Source organism: Nerophis ophidion, linkage group LG12, assembly GCF_033978795.1.
Source record: "Nerophis ophidion isolate RoL-2023_Sa linkage group LG12, RoL_Noph_v1.0, whole genome shotgun sequence".
NCBI lineage: Eukaryota > Metazoa > Chordata > Actinopteri > Syngnathiformes > Syngnathidae > Nerophis > Nerophis ophidion.
Window position 1 is genome coordinate 6,246,277 of NC_084622.1, and position 23,572 is coordinate 6,269,848.

The following is a 23,572-nucleotide window of genomic DNA, read 5'->3' on the forward strand; positions in this document are numbered from 1 at the left end:
GTATGCCAATATTTCATCGCTGCAGCATAAGTTTAACTCTTTCTTGATTACAAGTTATAAAATACACGTACCATCTGGCTCTTCTTGGTTCTGGGGTGCATCAATGCTGATGTCCAGATCTCCAAGGGCAGGTTCAGTTTGACATGGATTTGTCTGCAGTGGACCTCTCTGGACTGAACAAAAAAGACAGTAACAGCAGTCAGAATACATCGAATGACAGTAGACTTGAGAATGCATTGTAATATGAAATTTGTTTTGAGTAAATGATTTTGTGTTGGGGGATTTACCTTGTTATGCAGGGATGTAGCTTCGGCTGTTATGCTTGTGAACGTCCGCTCAGCATCATGGTCCGTCAGGAAGGGCAGAGATTTGAACCGGTGGTCCAGAGCTGCTGCAGTGTAGAAGAGATCGATCTATCCAGGCCGGTGTAGCGCTTCTCCAAGTCATTTCTGAATGCTTGTTTCATATATTTGATCACCACCGAGTCTTCATCTGATGCTTCAAAGTTATTTTTAGGCTTTGCTCTGACATGGGAAATCATTGAGAGTGTGGGCCGGTTGTCTTCACACATGGTGGTGGTCACAAGTTTGACCGATGCCATCAGCTTGACAATGTCTTCAATATCGCAAAAGTCTTTATCCTTAAGAGTGTTAATTTTCTTCTCTTCTGAGATCCCTGGACATACTGTAAGTGCAGCAGAAATGGCAGGCTGTTGTTCCAGTACACGTTCAAGCATATTCTGCCTACTGTTTCACCGGGTGGACACGTCTTGGATGAGTTTGTGGATAGGCAAGGCCAGTTGTTTCTGTTTGTCTTGTAGAATTTCTCCTGCCCTGACACTACGGTGAAAAAACCAACCACTCTCCTCACCCTCCCCAGCATCCTTGCTTCTGTGTCCACTTTGAAGGCTTTCTGTGTGGCCAGATTTATTGTGTGTGCAAAGCACACGACGTGAGGGCTCATCTCTGCTTCTGCTTCAGCTAAGATCATGTTTGTGGCATTGTCAGTTACTAGGGCTGGCTCTTTATCAAGAAAGCTCCAGTCAGCACATGCCTGCTTCAGCAGAGCACCCACAGTGTGGGATCCTTTGAATGCCCTGGTCTGTAACAAATGAACTTCCAATCCGGAGAGATGTGGTGGGCCGTGATCGTCACATAACACTCGGTCGTACATAACATCCAAGTGTCTGTTGTTATTGCCACTCGCTCGGCATTTGCCAGCTCTTTTTGTAGATGGCTCTTAACTTGGGCATACAACGCTGGCATTCACGTGTTGGTCATATGATTTCGGGACGGTATCTTATACCTGGGCTCTAACATATGAATCAAATCCTGAAATCCTTCCCCCTCAACAATGTTGTAAGGACATAATCCCTTGGCGTTAAAACGCGTAATTGACGCTGTGATTTCCTTAGCGCGTGCTGAATTGTGACCAAGTTGCCCGAATAAGTTAGGAATGGTGCTCCCTGGCTGTGTGCTACTGCTTGCTGCACACTCCTGCTCGTTGGCACAGGGTTTTAACTCTCCGTACTCTTGGCCCTGTTTCTTCTTTGCATGCTGGTCGAGATTTGTAGTGCTGCCAGTGTACGTCAACGATGCTCGACACAATTTACAAATAGCATAGCTTCTGTCGAGCTTACCTTCCTTCTTATAAAACCCAAAAACTTTCCAATTTCTGTCTCACCGATGCATTGAAAATCTTTCTCGGTCCATTATCACCTTCGGTCAGACAGACACTTTCGTTTTCCTCCTCCTTCATTTTCCGTGTTGTCCCTTGTTTATCACTCGTGCTAATACCAGCTAGGCAGCTACCACGTTTGGCGAGTAGCTTCCAGGTCTCGTGTTGTTTTAGAGACGCTGGCGCATATTGTAATCTAGCCAACCCATGCAAAGTCTCGCGATAACCGATCCATGACTCTATAACCGATTCAGCTAGGAATTCATGGATATATATATATATATATATATATATGTAAATATATATATATATATAGATATATATGTAGGTGTGGGAAAAATCACAAGACTACTTCATCTCTACAGAACTGTTTCATGAGGGGTTCCCTCAATCATCAGGAGATTTTGATTGAGTCCAAAGTCCACGTTGTGCTGGCAGTGTCCAGAGGGGTTTTAGTGAATGGACGGGGGAAAAGTGAATGTTCAAGAGGACTGAAATGAACAAATTGCATTATGGTAAACAAAGGGAAAAACAGAGCGGCTGCTGAGGAGCCTCCTGCCCGCCCGGTGCTCGGTTGGGTGGATTCAGTTCAGTTGGTTCATTTCCAGGCATAAAGCTTCAGACTCTAGTTCAGGCTCTAGCTTGCCATCCAACCTGGCCAATTCCGCAGATAAATCACACTTAAACACTCTCGCACGACGACCCACGGCTCCAGTAGTCGACTCCTGCAGCAACGTCGCCCAACGTGTCCCTCTGGCTCTTCCTGGGAGCAGCCCACTACCGGGTTTTATGCTTCCCGCGTTGGGTCACGCGAATGCGTGACATAATGACCTTACGCAAGGACAGCTTAAACGATGAAAATAAATTGAAAGGATATTTAGTGGGATTTTGAAAGAATATTTAAATACAAAAGATATTTAACTAAAAAAGGATATTCAATGGGGTTTTGAAAGGATATTTAAATAAAAGGATATTTAATGGGGTTTTTTCACGTGCGTTACACGGTAATTAATTTAAAACCTCTTCTCACTCCTGCGCTTACCAAAGGCATGCGATAAAAGTAAGCATGCGCTAATTATTTTAAAACCTCTTTTCACTCCGGCACTTACCAGAAGCATGCAGTAAAATTTTGAGTGTGATGTAAGCTTGGACCTTAAATCCTACTGAATAGCTCTTATTCAGTAGGATAAGAGCTATTCTTATCCTACTGATAAGACGATGCCATGTTGCCTTAATTTTCGTGGGATTTCAAATTACCGGTATTGAAATCAGCCTCCTCCATTTTAAAAATGATGACAGGGGAAGTGTCTCTCGTGACGTCACGAGTTTGACCAGGCGGTAATACTTAGCATGGGCTAATTATTTTGCAAAGTAACTAAAGGCAGGCGCATACTATATATCCTGCGGCAATTCAAGGAAATGTAGGTGAATGTAGGTATGTACATGAATGTATATAAATTATATATATATATATATATATATATATATATATATATATATATATATATATATATATATATATATATATATATATATATATATATGTATGTACAAACCCCGTTTCCATATAAGTTGGGAAATTGTGTTACATGTAAATATAAACGGAATACAATGATTTGCAAATCTTTTTCAAACCATAGTCAATGGAATGCATATTTGATGTACAAACTCATAAACTTTTTTTTTTTTGCAAATAATAAATAACTTAAAATTTCATGGCTGCAACACGTGACAAAGTAGTTGGGAAATGGCATGTTCACTACTCTGTTACATCACCTTTTCTTTTAACAACACTCAATAAAAGTTTGGGAACTGAGGAAAATAATAGTTGAAGCTTTGAAAGAGGAATTCATTCTTGTTTATGTAGAGCTTCAGTCGTTCAACAGTCTGGGGTCTCCGCTGTCGTATTTTACGCTTTATAATGCGCCACACATTTTCGGTGGGAGACAGGTCTGGACTGCAGGCGGGCCAGGAAAGTACCCGCACTCTTTTTTTAACGCTGTTTCAAAACGTGCTGAATGTTGCTTGGCATTATCTTGCTGAAATTAGCAGGAGCGTCCATGAAAAAGACGACGCTTAGATGGCAGCATATGTTGTTCCAAAACCTGTATGTACCTTTCAGGATTAATGGTGCCTTCACAGATGTGTAAGTTACCCATGCCTTGGGCACTAAAGTGAATTTTATTTTTTAAAAGCACCTCCATACAATCACAGCTGCTGGCTTTTGAACTTTGCGTCGATAACAGTCTTGATGGTTCGCTTCCCCTTTGGTCCAGATGACACGATGTCGAATATTTCCAAAAACAATTTGAAATCTGGACTCGTCAGACCACAGAACACATTTCCACTTTGCATCAGTCAATCTTAAATGATCTCGGGCCCAGATAAGCCGGCGGCGTTTCTGGATGTTGTTGATAAATGGCTTTTACTTTGCGTAGTAGAGGTTTAACTTGCACTTACAGATGTAGCGACAAACTGTATTTAGTGACAGTGGTTTTCTGAAGTGTTCCTGAGCCCATGTGGTGATATCCTTTAGAGATTGACGTCAGTTTTTGATACAGTGCCGTCCGAGGGATCGAAGGTCACAGTCATTCAATGTTGGTTTCCGGCCATGCCGCTTACGTGGAGTGATTTCTCCAGATTCTCTGAACCTTTTGATGATATTATGGACCGGTAGATGTTGAAATCCCTAAATTTCTTGCAATTGCACTTTGAGGAAACGTTCTTAAAGGCCTACTGAAATGAGATTTTCTTATTTAAACGGGGATAGCAGGTCCATTCTATGTGTCATACTTAACCATTTTGCGATATTGCCATATTTTTGCTGAAAGGATTTAGTAGAGAACATCAACGATAAAGTTTGCAACTTTTGGTGCTGATAAAAAAGCCTTGCCTTTACCGGAAGTCGCAGACGATGACATCACAAGGGTGAGGGCTCCTCACATCCTCACATTGTTTATAATGGGAGCCTCCAGCAGCAAGAGCTATTCGGACCGAGAAAACGACAATTTCCCCATTAATTTGAGCGAGGATGAAAGATTTGTGGATGATGATATTGATAGCGAAGGACTAGAAAAAATAAATAAATGAATAAATAAATAAAGTTACAAAAAAAAGGTGATTGCATTGGGACATATTCAGATGTTTTTAGACACATTTACTAAGATCCCATATCTTTCTATTGTGTTGCTAGTGTTTTAGTGAGATTAAATAGTACCTGATATTCGGAAGGGTGTGTCCACGGGTGTCTTGAGGCCAGTGTCTGAGAGAAACAAGGACGGCGCAAACTCCACAGATCTCCGGTAAGAGGCGACTTTTTAACAAAATTTTCTCACCGAAACCTGCTGGTTGACAAGTGGTCGGGAACCATGTTCGCTTGACCGCTCTGATCCATAGTAAAGCTTCACCTCCGGGAATTTTAAACAATGAATCACCTTGTGTTTGTGTGGCTAAAGGCTAAAGCTTCCCAACTCCATCTTTCTACTTTAACTTCTCCTTTAATAATTGAACAAATTGAAAAAGATTCAGCAACACAGATGTCCGGAATACTGTTTAATTGCGCGATGAAAAGGGACGACTTTTAGCTGCAAATGGTGCTGCGCTAATATTTCCTGACAGACCGTGACGTCACGCGCACACGTCCTCATTCCACGACGTTTTCAACAAGAAACTCCGCGGTAAATATAAAATTGCAATTTATTAAACTAAATCGGCTGTATTGGCATGTGTTGCAATGTTAATATTTCATCATTGATATACAAACTATCAGACTACGTGGTCGGTAGTAGTGGGTTTCAGTAGGCCTTTTAACTGTTTGACTATTTGCTCACGCAATTGTGGGGTGTACCTCGCCCCATCCTTTCTTGTGAAAGGCTGAGCATTTTTGGAAGCTTTTTTTATACCCAATCATGGCACCCACCGGTTCCCAAATAGCATGCACACCTGTAGGATGTACCAAATAAGTGTTTGATGAGCATTCCTTAACTTTATCAATATTTATTGCCACCTTTCCCAAATTATTTGTCACGTGTTGCTGGCATCAATTTCTAAAGTTTAATGATTATTTGCAAAATAATTTTTTTTTATCAGTTTGAACATCAAATATATTGTCTTTGTAGCATATTTAACTGAATTTGGATTGAAAATGATTTGCAAATCATTGTATTACGTTTATATTTACATCTAACACAATTTCCCAACTCATATGGAAACGGGGTTTGTATGTATATATATATATATATATATATATATATATATATATATATATATATATATATATATATCCATCCATCCATTTCTACCGCTTATTCCCTTTTCAGGTCGGGGGGGCGCTGGCGCCTAGCTCAGCTACAATCGGGCAGAAGGCGTGTACACCCTGGACAAGTCGCCACCTCATCGCAGATATATATATGTATATATATATATGTGTGTGTGTGAATTATTTTTATTTTTTTATTTTTTACGGCTTTTGGTCCCCTACCAAAATTTTTTTAACCCACTGTGGCCCTTGAGTCAGAAAGTTTGGACAACCCTGGTCTAACACAGCCTCGGACTGTAGAACTTCCCCCACATATCATCTAAATGTAGTTTGTCAGTGGCAGAATTATTCAAGCTTTTCCTAAATGTATTACTTAACCATGACGGCTGATACTGTACATGTGTGTCACATTTAATGTGGCATAAAATTGTTTTTTTTTTGGGTGCATATAGGACGGAACAGGCTCAGAAAAGTGGGTCTACTCAGTTGAACATCTGTCTCAACTGTAAATAAATCTCTAAAAACACACTTAGTCCATTTAGAGTCACCGCTGTTAACGTTTACACCGTAACTCCCCTTTTGTCATCTTCACACACACTGCATGCGCTCCTGTGGTGATAACAATAATATTATAATGATGTAACGTAACCACAGCTGTGATGTGCACCCTGAGAGTCCAGCATCAAAGGAGATCAACAGTGACCACGTGGTGTCGGTTCATTAACACCACACTGCTGCCGTGTGTGCTTGCGTTTGTGTGATGTGCAAGACTGAAGAAGAATCTGCATAGAAATCCCTCCAGTGTCGCCACAAGCACACCTTTTTTTTTCATTCTATGATCTTTTATTAGATGATGTTGTCACATGATAACTTTCCATTCTGGTATTTATAAGATTTCCTCTCCAGAGTGCATCATTAAAATATCCTTTCTGTCTTTGTCTAAAGCAACTACTGATTATGAGCACAACTAAAGCACATCATTTTGTTGCCTATAAGATGACACTCAACTAGAAATATGAACAAGACTTTTTGCTCACGTTGTACATGAATGCAAGTAAAGTAGTGCGTTGTAGTACCTGACAGCATCAAAAATATTGTTCATTTTTGACAAACAAGCCTCACACATCGACATTATCAGATGGTTAATAAGTTGCCCCAAAACTGTAACCGTAACCAAGCCCGTAACCGGCCCGCGGGCCGTAGTTTGGGGACCCCTTATCTGGTCGATAGAAAAGCGCTAAATAAATGTAATCCGTTATTATTAGTATATGATTACCTACTGACGTACCACGACGTGACTCACATTTCGACATGTTATCATAGCAACAACGCTGCAAAAAATACTAGCTGATTTGACAGTGTACTTGTTTCTGCTTCCTCCGAGACAAACGCCAAGTTTGCAATAGATGTCAAACTCTTAAGAGCCGCGGAAACACTAGTTGCTAACTTGTTTGTAGTGGAGGCACACAAGGCAAACTGTTTAGCTGACTACGATGCCATGTTGCCTTACATTTCGTGGGATTCAACAATCATTTACAAATAAATAATGTCTAATTACCTTTTCCTCCTCTTGCCTTGATGTCCATGAGCTGAAACGTTGCGCTTGATAATGCTGCGGCGCACACTCGCACTGGAACGAGTGCTCCAGGCTGCTTGGCTGTCAGGAGGAGAAAGTGGCCGCTCAGGTGTTGCGTCCTGCAGGTGGAACCGACGGCTGCAGCCCCACCGATGTTACATTGAAAGTGTTCTTATATTCTTTGCTGAAGCCCTCAAATTATGAAGTAGAGCTCCTGCCTCGGTTAAGCTACTTGTCGGCAGTGAGGCAGACATTTTGTTCACAAACATCCATCAATGTATCCATTTTCTACCGCTTATTCCCTTTGGGGTCACGGGGGGCGCTGGTGCGTATCTCAGCTAGGAAGGCAGGGTACACCCTGGACACGTTGCCACTTCATCGCAGGGCCAATACAGATTGACAGACAACATTCACACTCACATTCACACACTAGGGCCAATTTAGTGTTGCCAATCAACCTATCCCCAGGTGAATGTCTTTGGAGGTGGGAGGAAGCCGGAGTACACGGAGGGAACCCACGCAGTCACGGGGAGGACATGCAAACTCCACACAGAAAGATCTCCAGCCTGGGATTGAACCCAGGACTAATCAGGACCTTCGTATTGTGAGGCAGACGCACTAACCCCTCTTCCACCGTGCTTCCCCTGTCCAAAAACAACTTGACTTAAAAAAAATAATAATAATAAAAAAAATTGTCTGAAAAGGGGTGGGGATTATTGGTGACCGGAACCAGAATGTAACCTCTCTCATACACATAACTGAAATCCTTGCACACATACTACTGAATTGGTTGTCTCTCACAGCATGTGTAAAAAGCACACACACACACACACAGGTGAAATCCGTGTGAAAAAGAATATACTATATATATATATATATATATATATATATATATATATATAAAAGAAATACACGTGAAAAAGAATTCCAGGTGTGTGTGTGTGTGTGTGTGTACATGACAGAAAAACATTTCAGTAGTGTTTATGAGGGTGTTTTAGTAGGGTGTGTGGGAAAAACATTTTAGTTGTTTATGTGAGAGCATTTGCAACTGAGATAAGCTCCAGCAGTCCCCCGAGTCCCCAAAAGGGACAAGCGGTAAAAAATGGATGGATGGATTTCAGTAGTGTATGTAAGAGTATTTCAGTAGTGTGTATAAGTGTTCCAGATGTGTGTGTGTGAGAAAAAGATTTCAGTTGTTTATGTGAAAGCATTTCAGTAGTGTGTAAGAGTGTTTCAGTTGTATGAGTGTGAGAAAAAGATTTTAGTTTATGTGAGAGCATTTCAGTAGTGTTTATAAGAGTGTTTCAGTAGTGTATGTGTGAGAAAAATATTTCAGTTGTTTATGTGAGAGCATTTCAGTACTGTATATAAGAGTGTTACAGTAGTGTGTATAAGAGTGTTTCAGTACGGTGTGTGAGAGAGAAAGATTTCAGTTGTCTATGTGAGAGCATTTCAGTTGTGTGTATAAGAGCGTTTCAGTAATGTGTATAAGAGTGTTTCAGTAGTGTGTGTGAGAGAAAAACATTTCAGTTGTTTATGTGAGAGCATTTCAGTAATGTATGAATAATGTCCCTAACGGCTCCTCAAAAATATTGTCTTGTCTCACAACTATTTGTGCTTAACTGTGCCAGCTTGTACGAGCATCCCAGGTGAGGTAAATATAAACGCAAAACAGCGCCCACAGAACTGTTTTAGTGTAAATAAATCATATTGCGTGTGCTAAAATTTTTAAAATTAATTCTCCTCCTCCCAGTATTATGGGCATATTGATACTCAGAATATGTTTTCCACATATATATATATATATATATATATATATATATATATATATATATATATATATATATATATATATATAAAGATTCTTATTTAAAAAAAACTCAACTTTTTTTAAATCCATTTTGGAAAATTATGACTCGATATAGAATCAGGATGAAAATGAATCACGATTTGGGTGTAAACCAATTTTTTTTGTGCACCCTTTCTGTGTATTTCTGTAAAAAAAATAGCCCTTCCTATTACGCTCATTTCAGAGACAATCCTCCACGCAGGAGTTGTGTAGATCAGCTTTGCAGGCACTATCAAGTTTGCACGTTTTTTAATACACGCAAACCTTTCGTCACGCAGGATCTATGAATGTCGTAGTATGCAAATTTTTCAATACACAGAACCACTTTAAAATAGAAGTTTCAAAATGGTGCTCCAATTAATGCATCAACTTTTAAGCATAAAAAACAATGGAGAATACTAAAGATATTTTAGATTAGAGTGTCTTTATTTGTTACATGGGACAATGCCTATTAATACACATAAAAGAATGAAATGTGCTAGGTTGTAGCCAAAGGCAGGTTGATAGTGCAAACAACAAAGTCCATTAAAAACATGTAGATAAAAGTTAGACATCATCAGACATCACAAACGGCACCATAAAAACACAGACTAATGTAATGAAAAAATGGAGACCCCTATATGACAGTAAGTTGCTGCATGACCACAGTTTATGACACACACAGTCATTTGTTGCTTGTAAAAAGAATAATAAGAAATCTGAGTCTTCCTTGGAAACCTCCCGTTATTTTTGCACATAAACTCCATTAACAGGACAAAGTGTGTCCCCATTAGGCAAACTTTTGTGTCTAAATGCAGGACAATTCCGTTTTTCAAGGGCTGATTGGCAACCCTACTCATAGTAACTGATTATACCTGGTTTCACCACTGTTTAAGTATTCATTGAACTTTAGAAAGAAAAAAATATACACACACATACATATATATATATATATATATATATATATATATATATATATATATATATATATATATATATATATATATATATATATATATATATACAAACCCCGTTTCCATATGAGTTGGGTAATTGTGTTATAATTGTGTTAGATGTAAATATAAACGGAATACAATGATTTGCAAATCATTTTCAACCCATATTCATTTGAATGCACTACAAAAACAACATATTTGATGTTCAAACTCGTAAACTTTTTTTTTTGTGTGCAAATAATCATTAACTTACTTGGCGTGGCGCAGTGGAAGAGTGGCCGTGCGCAACCCGAAGGTCCCTGGTTCAACCCCCACCTAGTACCAACCACGTCAAGTCCATTGTGTCCTTGAGCAAGACACTTCACCCTTGCTCCTGACGGGTACTGGTTAGCGCCTTGCATGGCAGCTCCCGCCATCAGTGTGTGAATGTGTGTGTGAATGGGTAAATGTGGAAGTAGTGTCAAAGCGCTTTGAGTACCTTGAAAGTAGAAAAGCGCTATACAAGTACAACCCATTTATTTATTTAACATCAAATATGTTGTCTTTGTAGCATATTCAAAAGAATACGGGTTGAAAATGATTTGCAAATCATTGTATTCCGTTTATATTTACATCCAACACAATTTCCCAACTCATATGGAAATGGGGTTTGTATATACAGTATATATAATTAGTCCGACATATAGCCTGGCCCTGTCCGAATTCTATGTGGCCCTTGAGTAATAACGTTTGGGGTCCCCTGGACTATCCCAGCAGCCACAAGACATTGAAATAACATTGAGAACTTGTTGAATTAGGTCCCGGCATTGAGCAACTCAAACCTAACGTTGGAACAACATGTTTTTTGATGACTTTTATTCAACGTAGGGTTCTTACGTTTATTTGACCATTGAATTTTGGTCATTTCCCAACCAATATTCTACAACACAAATGCAAAGTTGAAAAAACATGCTTTTTGATGACGTTTAATCAATGTCAGGTTGTGACATTGATTAGACCATTTCCCAAACAATATTCTACAACACAAATACAACTTTGAAACAACATACTTTTTGACGACATGTATTCAATATTAGGTTGTGACGTTGATTTAACCATTACATTTTGGTTATTTCCCAAACAATATTCTCCACCACAAATACAAAGTTGAAACAACATGCTTTTTGACAACGTTTATTCAATATCAGTTTGAGACGTTGATTTGACCTCTGAATTTTGGTCATTTCCCAACAAATATTTTACAACACAAATACAACGTTAATGCTTCTTGACTACGTTTAGATGTTGATTTGACCTTTGCAAGTTGGTAATTTCCCAACCAACACCGTGGATCCAACGTTGGACATCAACGTTGTTTCAATTTACAAATTCAAATATTTTCCAACATTCCATCAAAGTCCGTTTTAAAGGACATGTGTGTATAATCAACGTATTTGTGCCTGCTGGGAGATCATCGGTAAAATACAGGAAGTAGAATAGATTGTGTAGTACGAGAACGAAAATACAATTACAGTCAATCAAACCAAATAAAATAGGTACATGTGTGCAAGTAACAACAATCATTGACAGTTTTCCTTTTTTTCACCAACAGAGCAGTAGCAACACGCTGTTTCCTTCCATGGTACAGAGGAAACGCCTTCCTACACTTAGCCTGCCTACATGGAGTCTTTCGCACAGACCTCGGCCCTCAGCAACCCCTTCTGAAGAGCACAAAGCACAGAGGGACTGACAGCAGGACAACAATAACAAAGTAGTGAGTGACTGACACGCCTAAGAAGACCCTTATGGCTGTGAGGACATGGAGTGAAGTGGAGTGGAATACCCACCCACCCCTACTGTAAACAACTGGATGAACTTAAAGCGGGCTCTGAAATGTTTATAAGACCGATGTGACAGTTTGTGTTGCGTAGCAGTTAGACAAACTTCTTCTGTATTTACTGGTTTATTTATGTGAGCTGGTCGTTAGCGTTTGGGAACACGTGGAGCAGTTAGCTTGATGCTGAGCATCTATCTCACGTAGACTAGGGAAGCCTTTTGTCAGCGACATTATCTTATGTGCTTGGAGTCTCCACACCAGTGCTTTCTCAATATCGTAAGCTGTGTTTATTTTAAAGGAGGTGAGTTATTTCAGTGAGGGATCAGGGATGCCAGAGCATCACCTTACCATTTGGGACAGGTTGCCATGGTCACCTAACCTCATGTTCCTGTAGCAATACACAAATTGACATCATACAATCAAGAAGTCCTATGGCATTGAGTTAAATGAAGAAAAACAATAAGCAATAATGTACAGTAGCTTACAGTAAAGAATGACAAGGTGTCACAATGCACTGGGTACTGACTCTTCTCCTGAGAACTTGGAAGGAGTTTGTACAAAAACTGATTTTTTTATCAATGATATTCTGAAATTAATTTGTAATAACAAAAACCAAGTGGTACAAAGCAAAGCTTTTTCTGACAAGAAATAATGTAAATCCAGCTAATCCAATCTAGACATTTTAAAGATGTAGCATAAAACCAATTTAATGTCAAATCATTTTAGATTTCATGGAAAAAACAATGCTATATGAACATTTAACATCCTTGTTTACATTTATTGAAGACTGTTGTTGCAAGGGGAGAGATAATTTTGCTAAAAGTACTGGAACTTGCAATTTTCTGTGGCCCCATGGTGGAGTACGTTGGAGTCCTACTCAATTAATAAAAAGCACAGGGACTGAGTTAACAGTTGGGATTCTTTGTTTGGGGACTTTATTTTAGGGGTGTGAATCTTAAAACAACTCACAAGTTGGCATAGCTCGGTTGGTAGAGTGGCTGTGCCAGCAACTTGAGGGTTGCAGGTTCGATTCCCGCTTGTGCCATCCTAGTTACTGCCGTTGTGTCCTTGGGCAAGACACTTTACCCACCTGCTCCCAGTGCCACCCACACTGGTTTAAATGTAACTTGGATATTGGGTGTCACTATGTAAAGCGCTTTGAGTCACTTGAGAAAAGCGCTATATAAATATAATTCACTTCACTTCACTTTTTGAGGTAATGATTGTATTCAGAATTGATTCTCGTTTCAACAGAGTTCTCAATTCATACAGATTCTCTTAATATATTATTTTATATGTAAATTATTGTAAAACTTTTCCCAACAGGTTACAAAAGAACCTTTTGCACTGCAATTTAGTTGCCACTTGCCAAGATTTAAAATTTTTAGAGCTATCATTGACTAATCTTAAATTTAGCATGAAAAATTTTATTTTTTTCCATAGTAGTTTAAAAATGTTAGAATTAAGTAAAAAAATAAAACTTTTAAAAGAAGATATTGTGGTTTTCCTCGCATACACAGAAGATTAAGAATTACAAGTTGAGTATTGCTGGTTTTCAAAATAAATTAAAAAATGTTTAGCCGAAAAGGCCTGCTCATTTCTAGATATACTGTACATATCTTAATTTAAAATTATGTATCCATGCAGCTCGTTAATTCCACTAGTTTTTAGTAATTATTTTCTAAAATTTAGTCTTTTTATCTTATATTTCTACAGCTCTTGCAGCGTGACTGCTGACGTATACGCTAAAATGGCACATGAAAAATCTTTTTAAAAATGCATTTACATTTTTTTTTTTTTTTTTACATCGATTTAAAAAAAATATATAAATCAATTTATAATTGGAATAAGTAAGAATTGCGATTTGGATGTGGATCACTTATGCAGGCAAACCGACTAGTTGTTACGTGCAATGTTTGGTCCTACAAAAACCAAGACAGTATACGAACACCTTGGCAAAATGTTAAAAAAAAAACTGTCAAAATATCAAAAACACAATCAGACAAAAGCGGAGGTACGACTGTAATGACAAAATGTATGGAGGGAAAACATTAACTTGTGAAATTAGCACATGTACTTTTGTACGTTAGTTTTCTTTTAATATAGTACTATTGAAATAATTTATTGTATTCATAGACACCTTTCTAAACAGTCAAGCTACCAAATAATTTAAATGACATTATTAATACACTATTAATGTATTATAATAATACATGAATATTATTAATTTAATTAAAACATTACAATAAAAAGAAAAAGTAGTTTACTTTTTGTACAATTTCCAGCAAAATTCTCATGGGAACACGAAGATAACGTCATATATCATTCAAAGCATTACTCATGGTGTTGTATGTAAATCCTCCATAAAATATACAACATACTTATCGATCCTTAGTGTCAGCTCTACAAACGTACATTTTACGCCCTTATATGGAAATGTAGCGCCTATGTTAAAATGTACGTTTTACAGAATGATAGCTACTCACAAAAAAAAAAATGGACAGATTAGTTGCGTTTCCAGCCAGCAGTTCAGTGCGTGCATGATACTGTTTAGAGCCCTGCTTATCTTGCATATTCACTGTGAGGCCAGCCAAGTCGGTCGGGATGGCATTAGGGTAAAGGTCATCTTATTGCAGCGTAACCTTGTCTTAAAGGTCAACGCGACAACATAATGCTGTGATTTGACTTTGTTTGTAAACCAGAAATATATAAGGGTGTGCTAATCTGATATTCCATCCATCCATTTGTTACCGCTTATTCCCTTCGGGGTCACAGGGGGTGCTGGAGCATATCTCAGCTACAACCGGGCGGAAGGCGGGGTACACCCTAGACAAGTCGACACCTCATCACTGGGCCAACACAGATTAACAGACAACATTCACATTCACATTCACACACTATTGATATTGGATATTTGAGATATCAGCATAAAAAACAGTATCGACTTAAAGCTCCGATACAAGCAGTTCAGTTCACTTGTAAAGCTGGACACCAGTCAACATCTAAATGTGCTCCAATGCGCACACAAAGTTAGTAATTTTTTGTATTTTATTGAAGAAATTTACAAAAATATAAACATGGTAAGCCATAGGCTACTATGAGCTAGCAGCTACACAATAACTACCGTAATTTCCGGACTGTAGAGCGCACCGCAAAGACTAAATTTGAGAAGAAAACAATATTTTCCCATGTATTAGCCGTACCGGACTGTAAGATGCAGATATATACGTTGTAAAATGAGTTATTTACAAAGAAATATTTTGTAAATGTTTATTTACATACCTTTATTTGTTTCCAAACCGTGCATGTAACACGGCATTAAACGGATGATCATACAAAACAGAAATCATTGTCATTGACCTACTAGCTGCGCAAGTTAGCTCTCCAATCAGCTAAACAGACTCAACTCCGCGGTGACGTGTTGGTGAATTTCCCAAACCTAAACAAAACTAAAAGAATGCATATCAGCTAATGCTAACAACGCAAGGTTGCTTACATTACAATAGCAAGTACAAATATGCATGAAAACACTCCTACAGACATCATACATGGGATGGTGTAGTAAGTGTGAAATATTATAGCTATGTTGTAAAACTTGCAAACATGGAAACCATACGAGTAGAACCACTATGGACAACTGGGAGACGGAACGGCACTTCCGATCGAGAGCACTACACAGAAGGAAATACTGGAGACCTTTACCCGGCAGCGCCTGTAGTGAGCGAACTTGTTCAAAAGATGGCGCCAGAGCACAAACCTTTTTAGTGCCTGTTGAAAACTGTTTGTTGAATACAAAACATGATGGCTGTTACCAAAAAAAAATCCATGAACTAGCCGCTTATAGTCCGAATTTTACGGTAAGCACTGTGTCCTTAATTGAACAATATTGCAGTCGACAACACATTTGTCGATATAAACAAGTCGAATAACTATAGTTGCATATTTCTTTTCTAGTAACAAGCGTGTCCACATCATTACTGCGTCATGACCTTGATTTTATGAAACTAGTATGGGTCGCCAAAATCTCTCATAAAGTATACATTTTCCTACCTATAATTTTGCACTGACTAATTTTACTTGATCAAACCTTCTCTAACATAGCACACTACAGAATAATACAAGTATGGACTGTGGGTGATGCTGATATTGTATCGGCCAATACTCATAGCTCTGATATGGGATCGGGAGTACAAATGTTGGATCCCAACAAAGAAATTGTTTTAGAAGTGGGGACGGCGTGGCGTGGTGTAAGAGTGGCCGTGCACAACCCGAGGGCAACCCGAGGGTCCCTGGTTCAATCCCCACCTAGTACCAACCTCGTCACGTCCGTTGTGTCCTGAGCAAGACACTTCACCCTTGCTCCTGATGGGTGCTGGTTAGCGCCTTGCATGGCAGCTCCCTCCATCAGTGTGTGAATGTGTGTGTGAATGGGTAAACGTGGAAGTATTGTCAAAGCGCTTTGAGTACCTTGAAGGTAGAAAAGCGCTATACAAGTACAACCCATTTAAGTAAACTGTACCGTACTGAATCAAACTGTGTCTTTTGGGGGAAATAAGCACTTTTGTTTGCTAGTATAATGCCCTCTACTGGCTTTGGGGCTGATTTGCTTTGCAGAGAGCAGATTTTTTGTGTTTGTCGTGAGTTCGAATGAATGTACGCTACGGACCACGAAAGTAGGTCACGCTGGGGCTCCATGGCAACCGCAGAGATGCTGTTTTGCATCATTTTTCAAATTTTTTTGGGCTTTTAGGTTAAACGACGACATTTCGCTGCGATAAGTCGCACAAATTCCAGCGTGCCCTTGCCTTCCCTCCCACTGTCTTGGCCTTATCTGCAATAATATTAGCATTTCATTCCCTGTGGAGACACTCACATTTAATTGGTTGACCGGCCGCCATGTGCTTTCAGGGGCACGGGAAGACAATTTGTCCAGGAGAAATAATTGGCCCCAGAGATCAACGGTGCTTTTTAATTCACACTCTCCTGCTCCTGCTTGTGTGCAGCCGCCGCCTTATTCCCACTTATTCCCACTCGCTGGCCAACCAGGCAGTTTTCGTGTGTGTGATTCTTTGCACAGCAGCAGCTCAAAGGGGATTTAATTAGTAGGTCTGCCAACTCTACCAATTTACATTCCAGAATCCTCATCTTGTCATTCTGCTAAACATTGATTTATTTTTGATGTTTTGTCTGAAGCAGCGCAGCCTGACCCGACGTGACACTGTGCCATCCTCCCAACACAACAAAAGGGATGTGGAGCACACAAATGTTGCAGTCTCTCCACCGGTTGTTATGGTAACAGTTGAATAGCCACCTGTAGACACACACACACAGGGAAGCTTGGTAGTAGTCAGAAGATACCTCACTGTTTTCAGGGTGTGGTGGTACTGTTGTAAGTTAAGAGTATTTACTACGAATGTAGATAGAGTGTCGCGTAACCGTTCTCAGTTGGATCATTTATTGCACTTGTTGACTTTGTATCGTCACAACAGGGAGAAATAAAGTTTTATCCTTTTTCCAGTGTGTTGAAATCCTTCGGTCTGCTGCTCTTTGGGGGTAGGGTTAGGGTTAGAGTTTAGGGCTCGAGAAGCCGGTTGGGGTTGGGTTTAGGGTTAGGATTTAAGGCTACAGAAGCCAAAGAATAAGGTAAGTTTGTTAGGGTTAGGGCCAAGGGGAGGGGATGGGATGATGGAAAGAAAACAAAAGAAGAAGTAAAAAGGGTGTGCGCTGTCCATCAACAGTCCGACGGGCTGGCACTCACGCCTCACTGAAGCCATCCGGATGCCACCCAGATGCCTGGTCCCCGGCCTGGTGATTCAGAGTAGCTCTGCCCACTTACTTTGGGCGCTCCATCTGGAATTGGCTTCAATCACACATGCTCGGACAGAGGCCCACCCATGCTGGATAAAATGCTGCACCAGGTGAGTACTTGTGTTTTTAACTTCATGCCGGACGATGTTGTACTTGTGTTGATTAAATCTAGTGGTGACTGCATTGCCCGTTTTGCCCACGTACATAGTGTGACATCGTTGGCAAGAGATGCAGTACCCACAATATTTAGTGTGCTGTTCACTCCGGCAGGGCGCACGGAACACCTTACCGCTGTGCAGGTTGACAAGCCACAGTGTGTGGCGGAAGAGAGCGCTTTTCCGAGTCAAGGGCGGGTCTCGGAACGAGCTGACACGAGCCCTGACCAGCAGTTCACCCAGGTTTGGGTTTTTAGGGTAGGCCGAAGACCAAATAGTGGTCCTGCAGCTTGCCACTACTATGTACAAAAGTCTGAAAGTTATTTTTAACCTTTCTGGCAACCTGTACAGCCGGGGGAGAGTAGGTGGTGATGGGAGGAATCATGGATGACCCAGGGGAGGCCTCTTCTGGTCCAGGAAGACCTTAGTCTGTTTCCTGAGGAAAGACCTAGAGTAGCCCCCCCTCGTCAGGGCAGAAAAGAGGGCCCTCGTGGCCACCGGAAACTCCACCTGCTTAGTACAAATCCTATGAAACCTCAGCAGTTGAGATTTCACCAACTGCTTGGGGTGGAAGCTGCTTTTATACAGGAGAGCATCAGTGTCTGTCTTCTTGACAAAACACCTTCACTGTAAAAAACAAAAAAAAGTTGAGAAAACGCAAATTTTCAAGGTAACGTGATGCAACAAGATTTTTGAGTTTTCTCAACTTTTGGCTACAATTGTTGACTTAACTAAGATTTACAAGTTGAGATAAGAGTTTTGTCAACTCAGATCTTCTTGTTCACCAAATTATTATATTTACGTCGGACCAACAATAAAGTTCATGCTTCCATTCCATGTGTTTTTACCTTCAACTAACTCATATATTCTTGTTGAACTAACTAAGATTTCCAAGTTTAGATAAGAGTTATGCCAACTCGATCTTGTTCACCTAATTATGATATTTATAAAGTTCATGCTACAATTCCATGTATTTTCACCTTCAACTAACTCGGAAATTCTTGTTACTTGAGGTTAGAAAACTTCCTTTACAAGTCAAGTAACATTTATGTTGCTATAATTTTTTTTAAGAAATGTTGAATGAATAAATAAAATAAAGAGCACACATCAAAATATATCCAAAACATTGTTTATTTCTCATTCAGAAACATGTTTAACAAAAGGGTTAAATTGGGTGTGTCAGAGACCTTGACACTTTCCCAGGTATTTTCTTTTAAGTGAATAAGACACTTCCCTTACAGTAAAATTGGATCCCTTTAATACTGAAGTTAAAAGCTAAGAAATATATGTTTTTACAGCAGCCAGGCAATATAATTGTGTAATGATTTGATGATAGAATTATCATCATAGAGAAAATTTGTTTTCTAAATTAGAACAGTTGACAAACTTGATCAGTTGACAGTGAGTGAATATGCACCTCTTGTCAACCTCACTTAAATGTAAAGAAAAATATATGTCTACATTTAAGTCAGATTCACAAAATACCATTATGCTACATAACCCACCAGAACTCGGTACTGCCTTTGCATACTGTTTTGGCCTACTGTATGCCATGAACATTGATTATCCAAAAGGACATGAAGTACACATATGAAGCCATTCAAATTATCTTTTTCAAGATTGGCTCTGTGCTCAAGTCCCCTCTGCCTCTGAAATAGATTAACAATTTTTTATTTTCTTTTTTTTTTTAAAGAATCTCTATTTCAGAGGCAGAGGAGACTTAAGCACAGAGCCAAGCTCGAAAAAGATAGTCTGACTGTCTTCATTTGTGTATTTCATCTCCTTCGGATGATCAATGTTCATGGCATACAGTAATCCAAAGAGGTATGGAAAGGCAGTACCGAGGTCTGCCGGGTTGTGTAGCAGGATGGCATTTTGTGAATCTCACTCAATTTTAAATACATTTTGAAAAAAATAAAATAAAGAAAATTGTGTATCTCACTTAATTGTAAATACATTTAAAAATATATATATATAATTGTTTTCCGTGAGGTCTTGCATGTTTCAAATCACTGGCCGTGAAGTTTTATATGAGCACCAACCACAATGCACTAGAACAGGCAGAAAACATAGGTTGGCTTCCATATTAAGAGTCACAGCAAAAGCTTTGTTTTCAGAGACCTTGTCCACTGAGAGCACAGAGCCAAACTCGAAAAAGATAGACTGAATTGCTTCAAAGGTGTACTTCATCTCCTTTGAATAATCAATGTTCATGGCATACAGTAGGCCAAAGAGGTATGCAAAGGCGGTACCAAGGTCTGGCAGGTCATGTAGCACAATGGAACCTTCCAACACAACAGCCCAGTCCCGTACGTTGGGTGATACAGCAGGATCATCTTCTTCAAGGATTGTAAGGATGCCAACAGACACGCCTCTGAACACTCTTTCTTCAGGGTCAGTTTCCTGAGGAATAGTAACAGATGCATGATTTAGTGTTAGGTCGAACAAAAGGATGTAATTAGGGCCCGACTTGCATGGATCATCTGGGAATGATTACCATTTTACAAAGTTCAAAAAAATTGAAAAAACCCTTAAATTACTTTCAATTTAATTGAAGGCAGAACATTAACCATTAAATATTTAAAAACAATTGGGGCAGGAACTTTTCTTTATGATTATATGCATTGGCTAAAGAATATGACATTTGGGCATTCAAAACATTTCTGGGCACAAAATGAAATCTACACAAAGTGTATTATGCATAAAATTTTTGTCATCAGCTATGAGATCCTACTCAAAATGTTAAAATAGTAATAGTTTTTTAGGCTTGTTGCTCCACTCTCCGGTTCAAGACAAGGCAACAGAAATCATTCATTTGAACTGTTAGTGCATTTTTGAAGGAATAGGCGAAGATTGTTAATCGCAAGTAAGCTTAGCTTAAAAGCTAGCAGTCAATTGAAAGTGTTAGCTTGCCGCCGTCGAACTGTGAGACAGGGTTAATTTAGTTTATATTCAACAGACATTCATCAGCAACGTCGTCTTCTCTTCTGCAACTGAAAACTAACCATGTAGTCGGAATAGAGTTGTAAAGTTTATCTTCTGACTGCTGGCGAAGGCAGGCTACCAATACACTACCAGTATTTGAACTACCGTATTTCCTTGAATTGCCGCCGGGTATATATTATCCGCATGCCTCGTTTTACCGCCGGATCAAACTCGTTTTGCAAAATAATTAGCGCATGCTTAGAATTAGTGCATGCCTAGAATTACTGCCGGGTCAAACTTGTTTAGCAAAATAATTTGCGAATGCCTCGGTTTACCGCTGGGTCATACTCATCACGTCATGAGTGTGTAACGCAGGTGGGAAATAAGCCATATTTCCTGACATTGTTATGACACACGCTCAGTCTTCCCCGCCATCATCTGCGGGAGCGCTCGGCGGCTCCACACTGAGTGCGTCCACACGCGCCACATCCAGACACGCGCGCAGCGCGGACCGCTCACACACACACAGCTGGAGACGATCACCAATCAAGACATCTGGCAGTGATTACGGACGACAGAATAAGGATTCCCGCCGCTGAACCCTCGTCGTTGGAACGTTGCTATTGCTTGCAGTGAGCCTCACGTATCTGACTCTCACCAGCGATTTATTCCTGTGCTCGTTTTCCTCCTGCCTTGTTTGTGATCTCCTTCGTCTCTCCTTCCTCCCAGTGTTTGTGATCTCCTTCGTCTCTCCTTCCTCCCACAGCCCCTGTCTCCATTCCTGCTGCCATCCTCTCTGGAACCCTGATTTGCTCTCCTGGATCCCCGACACATTGCCTGGACTTTGGACGCTCTCTCCTGCCGGACACCGGATTGCTTTTGCCTTCTTCCTCTGGTTTTGGACGCCACCATCCAACACGCACGACAACATTCCTTACGGTATTTCCATATGTTAATTCCAGCACATAGTTCACACTCAAATACATTGTAGCATACACATCCCACGTAATCATTAATTACTCAATAAATATTGAGTTGGACTTCCACTGTTGTGCCGTCTCCTTCCACCCGTCTTCGATTTAACAGTCATGGCATCCCCTCATATACCTGCGCCGTTTCCACGTTTAATCTCGCAAGTTTAACACAGACGCTCACGTGACCCGCTGCAGCCTTTTGCGCTGTATATAATCCAGCGTTCCGAGATGGCTGCTAGTGGCGGTGGCTAAACATGGGCACATCTGAAGCTGGTATATTTTAACGTTGTTGTTTGCCTGCATTTCGTAAAAACAACCGTCCAACATCTTACAACTAATTGTAAACTTATAGGTGCCGACCATCAGGGCCGAGTTGCAACGAAAGAGTGTGTCGATGTTGAGATATTAAGCAGAGTTTGTAAGTGAACTTGTTTGTTAATAGTAGCAACTAGCCAACCCATGTATTTTCTATGGGCGGTTAGCATCGGGTTTTAATCCCGTTTCCTCCAATGTTTCTGATCCGATTGAATTTATACTTATATCGAGTCTTTATTTTGGGTACTTACATACGGTGACTGAGTGTTGTGGCGTTTTAAGGCCAGCTATATTTTTTATGCCACATATTAACTGTTCTGAAGGTTTGCATATTTATGTAATTGTTCCTTTAGTTCTACTAATGGGAGATTGTTTCTGTTAAGGGTTTAATTATTATTTATTTCATACGTGTCGTTTGGAAAGGTAAACTGTTTCAAGTTGTTTAACAGTTTCTATGGTTTCGGTTGCTATGGCTTTGGTTACTATGGTTTATGGTTGCTATGGTTATGGGTAGTTCCTTTTCCGCCGGCACGTTAAAGTGTTAAAAGAGCTCCGGCATTAACAAGCAACGTAGCGTCGGTAATACTACACAGAATATAGTTCACCACGGGTGCAGTTCAGCAAAATAACCACAGTAAGCTTCCTATTTCAGTGTGTTATAAGTGACAGTTTCAAAGTTGCACTCGTTAAAGTTTAGGACATTTGGGCACTCACTTATCCAGTAGATGGGACGGGTGTGCTAATCACAGCTCGCATGTGTGTTTGTTTGCTGCACACTGACTTCACGAACGGCAGGTTTAGTCACGTATTAGTTAAGTTTGTTAAAGAGACCCTCTCCCCTGTGACTGTTTACTATTTGGAGAGCGAGTGTGGAACATTATAAAGAGTTTGTGTGCTATCGTGGCTACATTGCTGCGAGGGAAGTGGACAGCGCAAGTTGGGGAGGTAGCGTGTGAGTGGGGACGAATGTATGAGTGTATTTAATGTGTGTTTATTATTGTCTGGTTATTGTATGTCTATGTGGTATATATAGTGAATTGTTCAACTATATAAGCCGTCACTCTCTCTTAGACGAGATTTATTGGTGAAATAGTGAATAATTGGAGCATCCCCCCAAGGTAAAATACAGGCTCCCGTACATTAACATTTTTTTTAATTAAATGTGCTTTTCATGATGGTATTCTTAAATCACACTCAAATTAATAAGCGCAGGCCTAAATTTACCGCATGCTGTTGGTAAGCGCCGTAGTGAGAAGAGGTTTTAAAATAATTAGCGCATGCTTA

General features: G+C 39.9%; 1 protein-coding gene across 3 annotated transcripts in view; it reads left to right on the top strand.

The window, feature by feature from the left end:
• shisal1b (shisa like 1b) overlaps positions 1 to 23,572 on the top strand; it is an 82,622-nt gene that overhangs the window by 46,689 nt on the left and 12,361 nt on the right. The window contains exons 4-5 of one of the 3 annotated variants that reach the window (XR_009808944.1): positions 11,887 to 12,048; positions 21,766 to 21,938. Coding sequence is in view for 2 of the 3 variants with exons in the window: in XM_061916734.1 (XP_061772718.1) it covers positions 11,887 to 12,048; positions 21,766 to 21,955 (352 nt within the window). In the remaining variant the exon portion in view is untranslated. Of the gene's footprint in view, positions 1 to 11,886; positions 17,624 to 21,765; positions 22,297 to 23,572 lie in introns of those variants that run through there. The other 2 variants (XM_061916734.1, XM_061916736.1) reach the window with 2 other exon arrangements.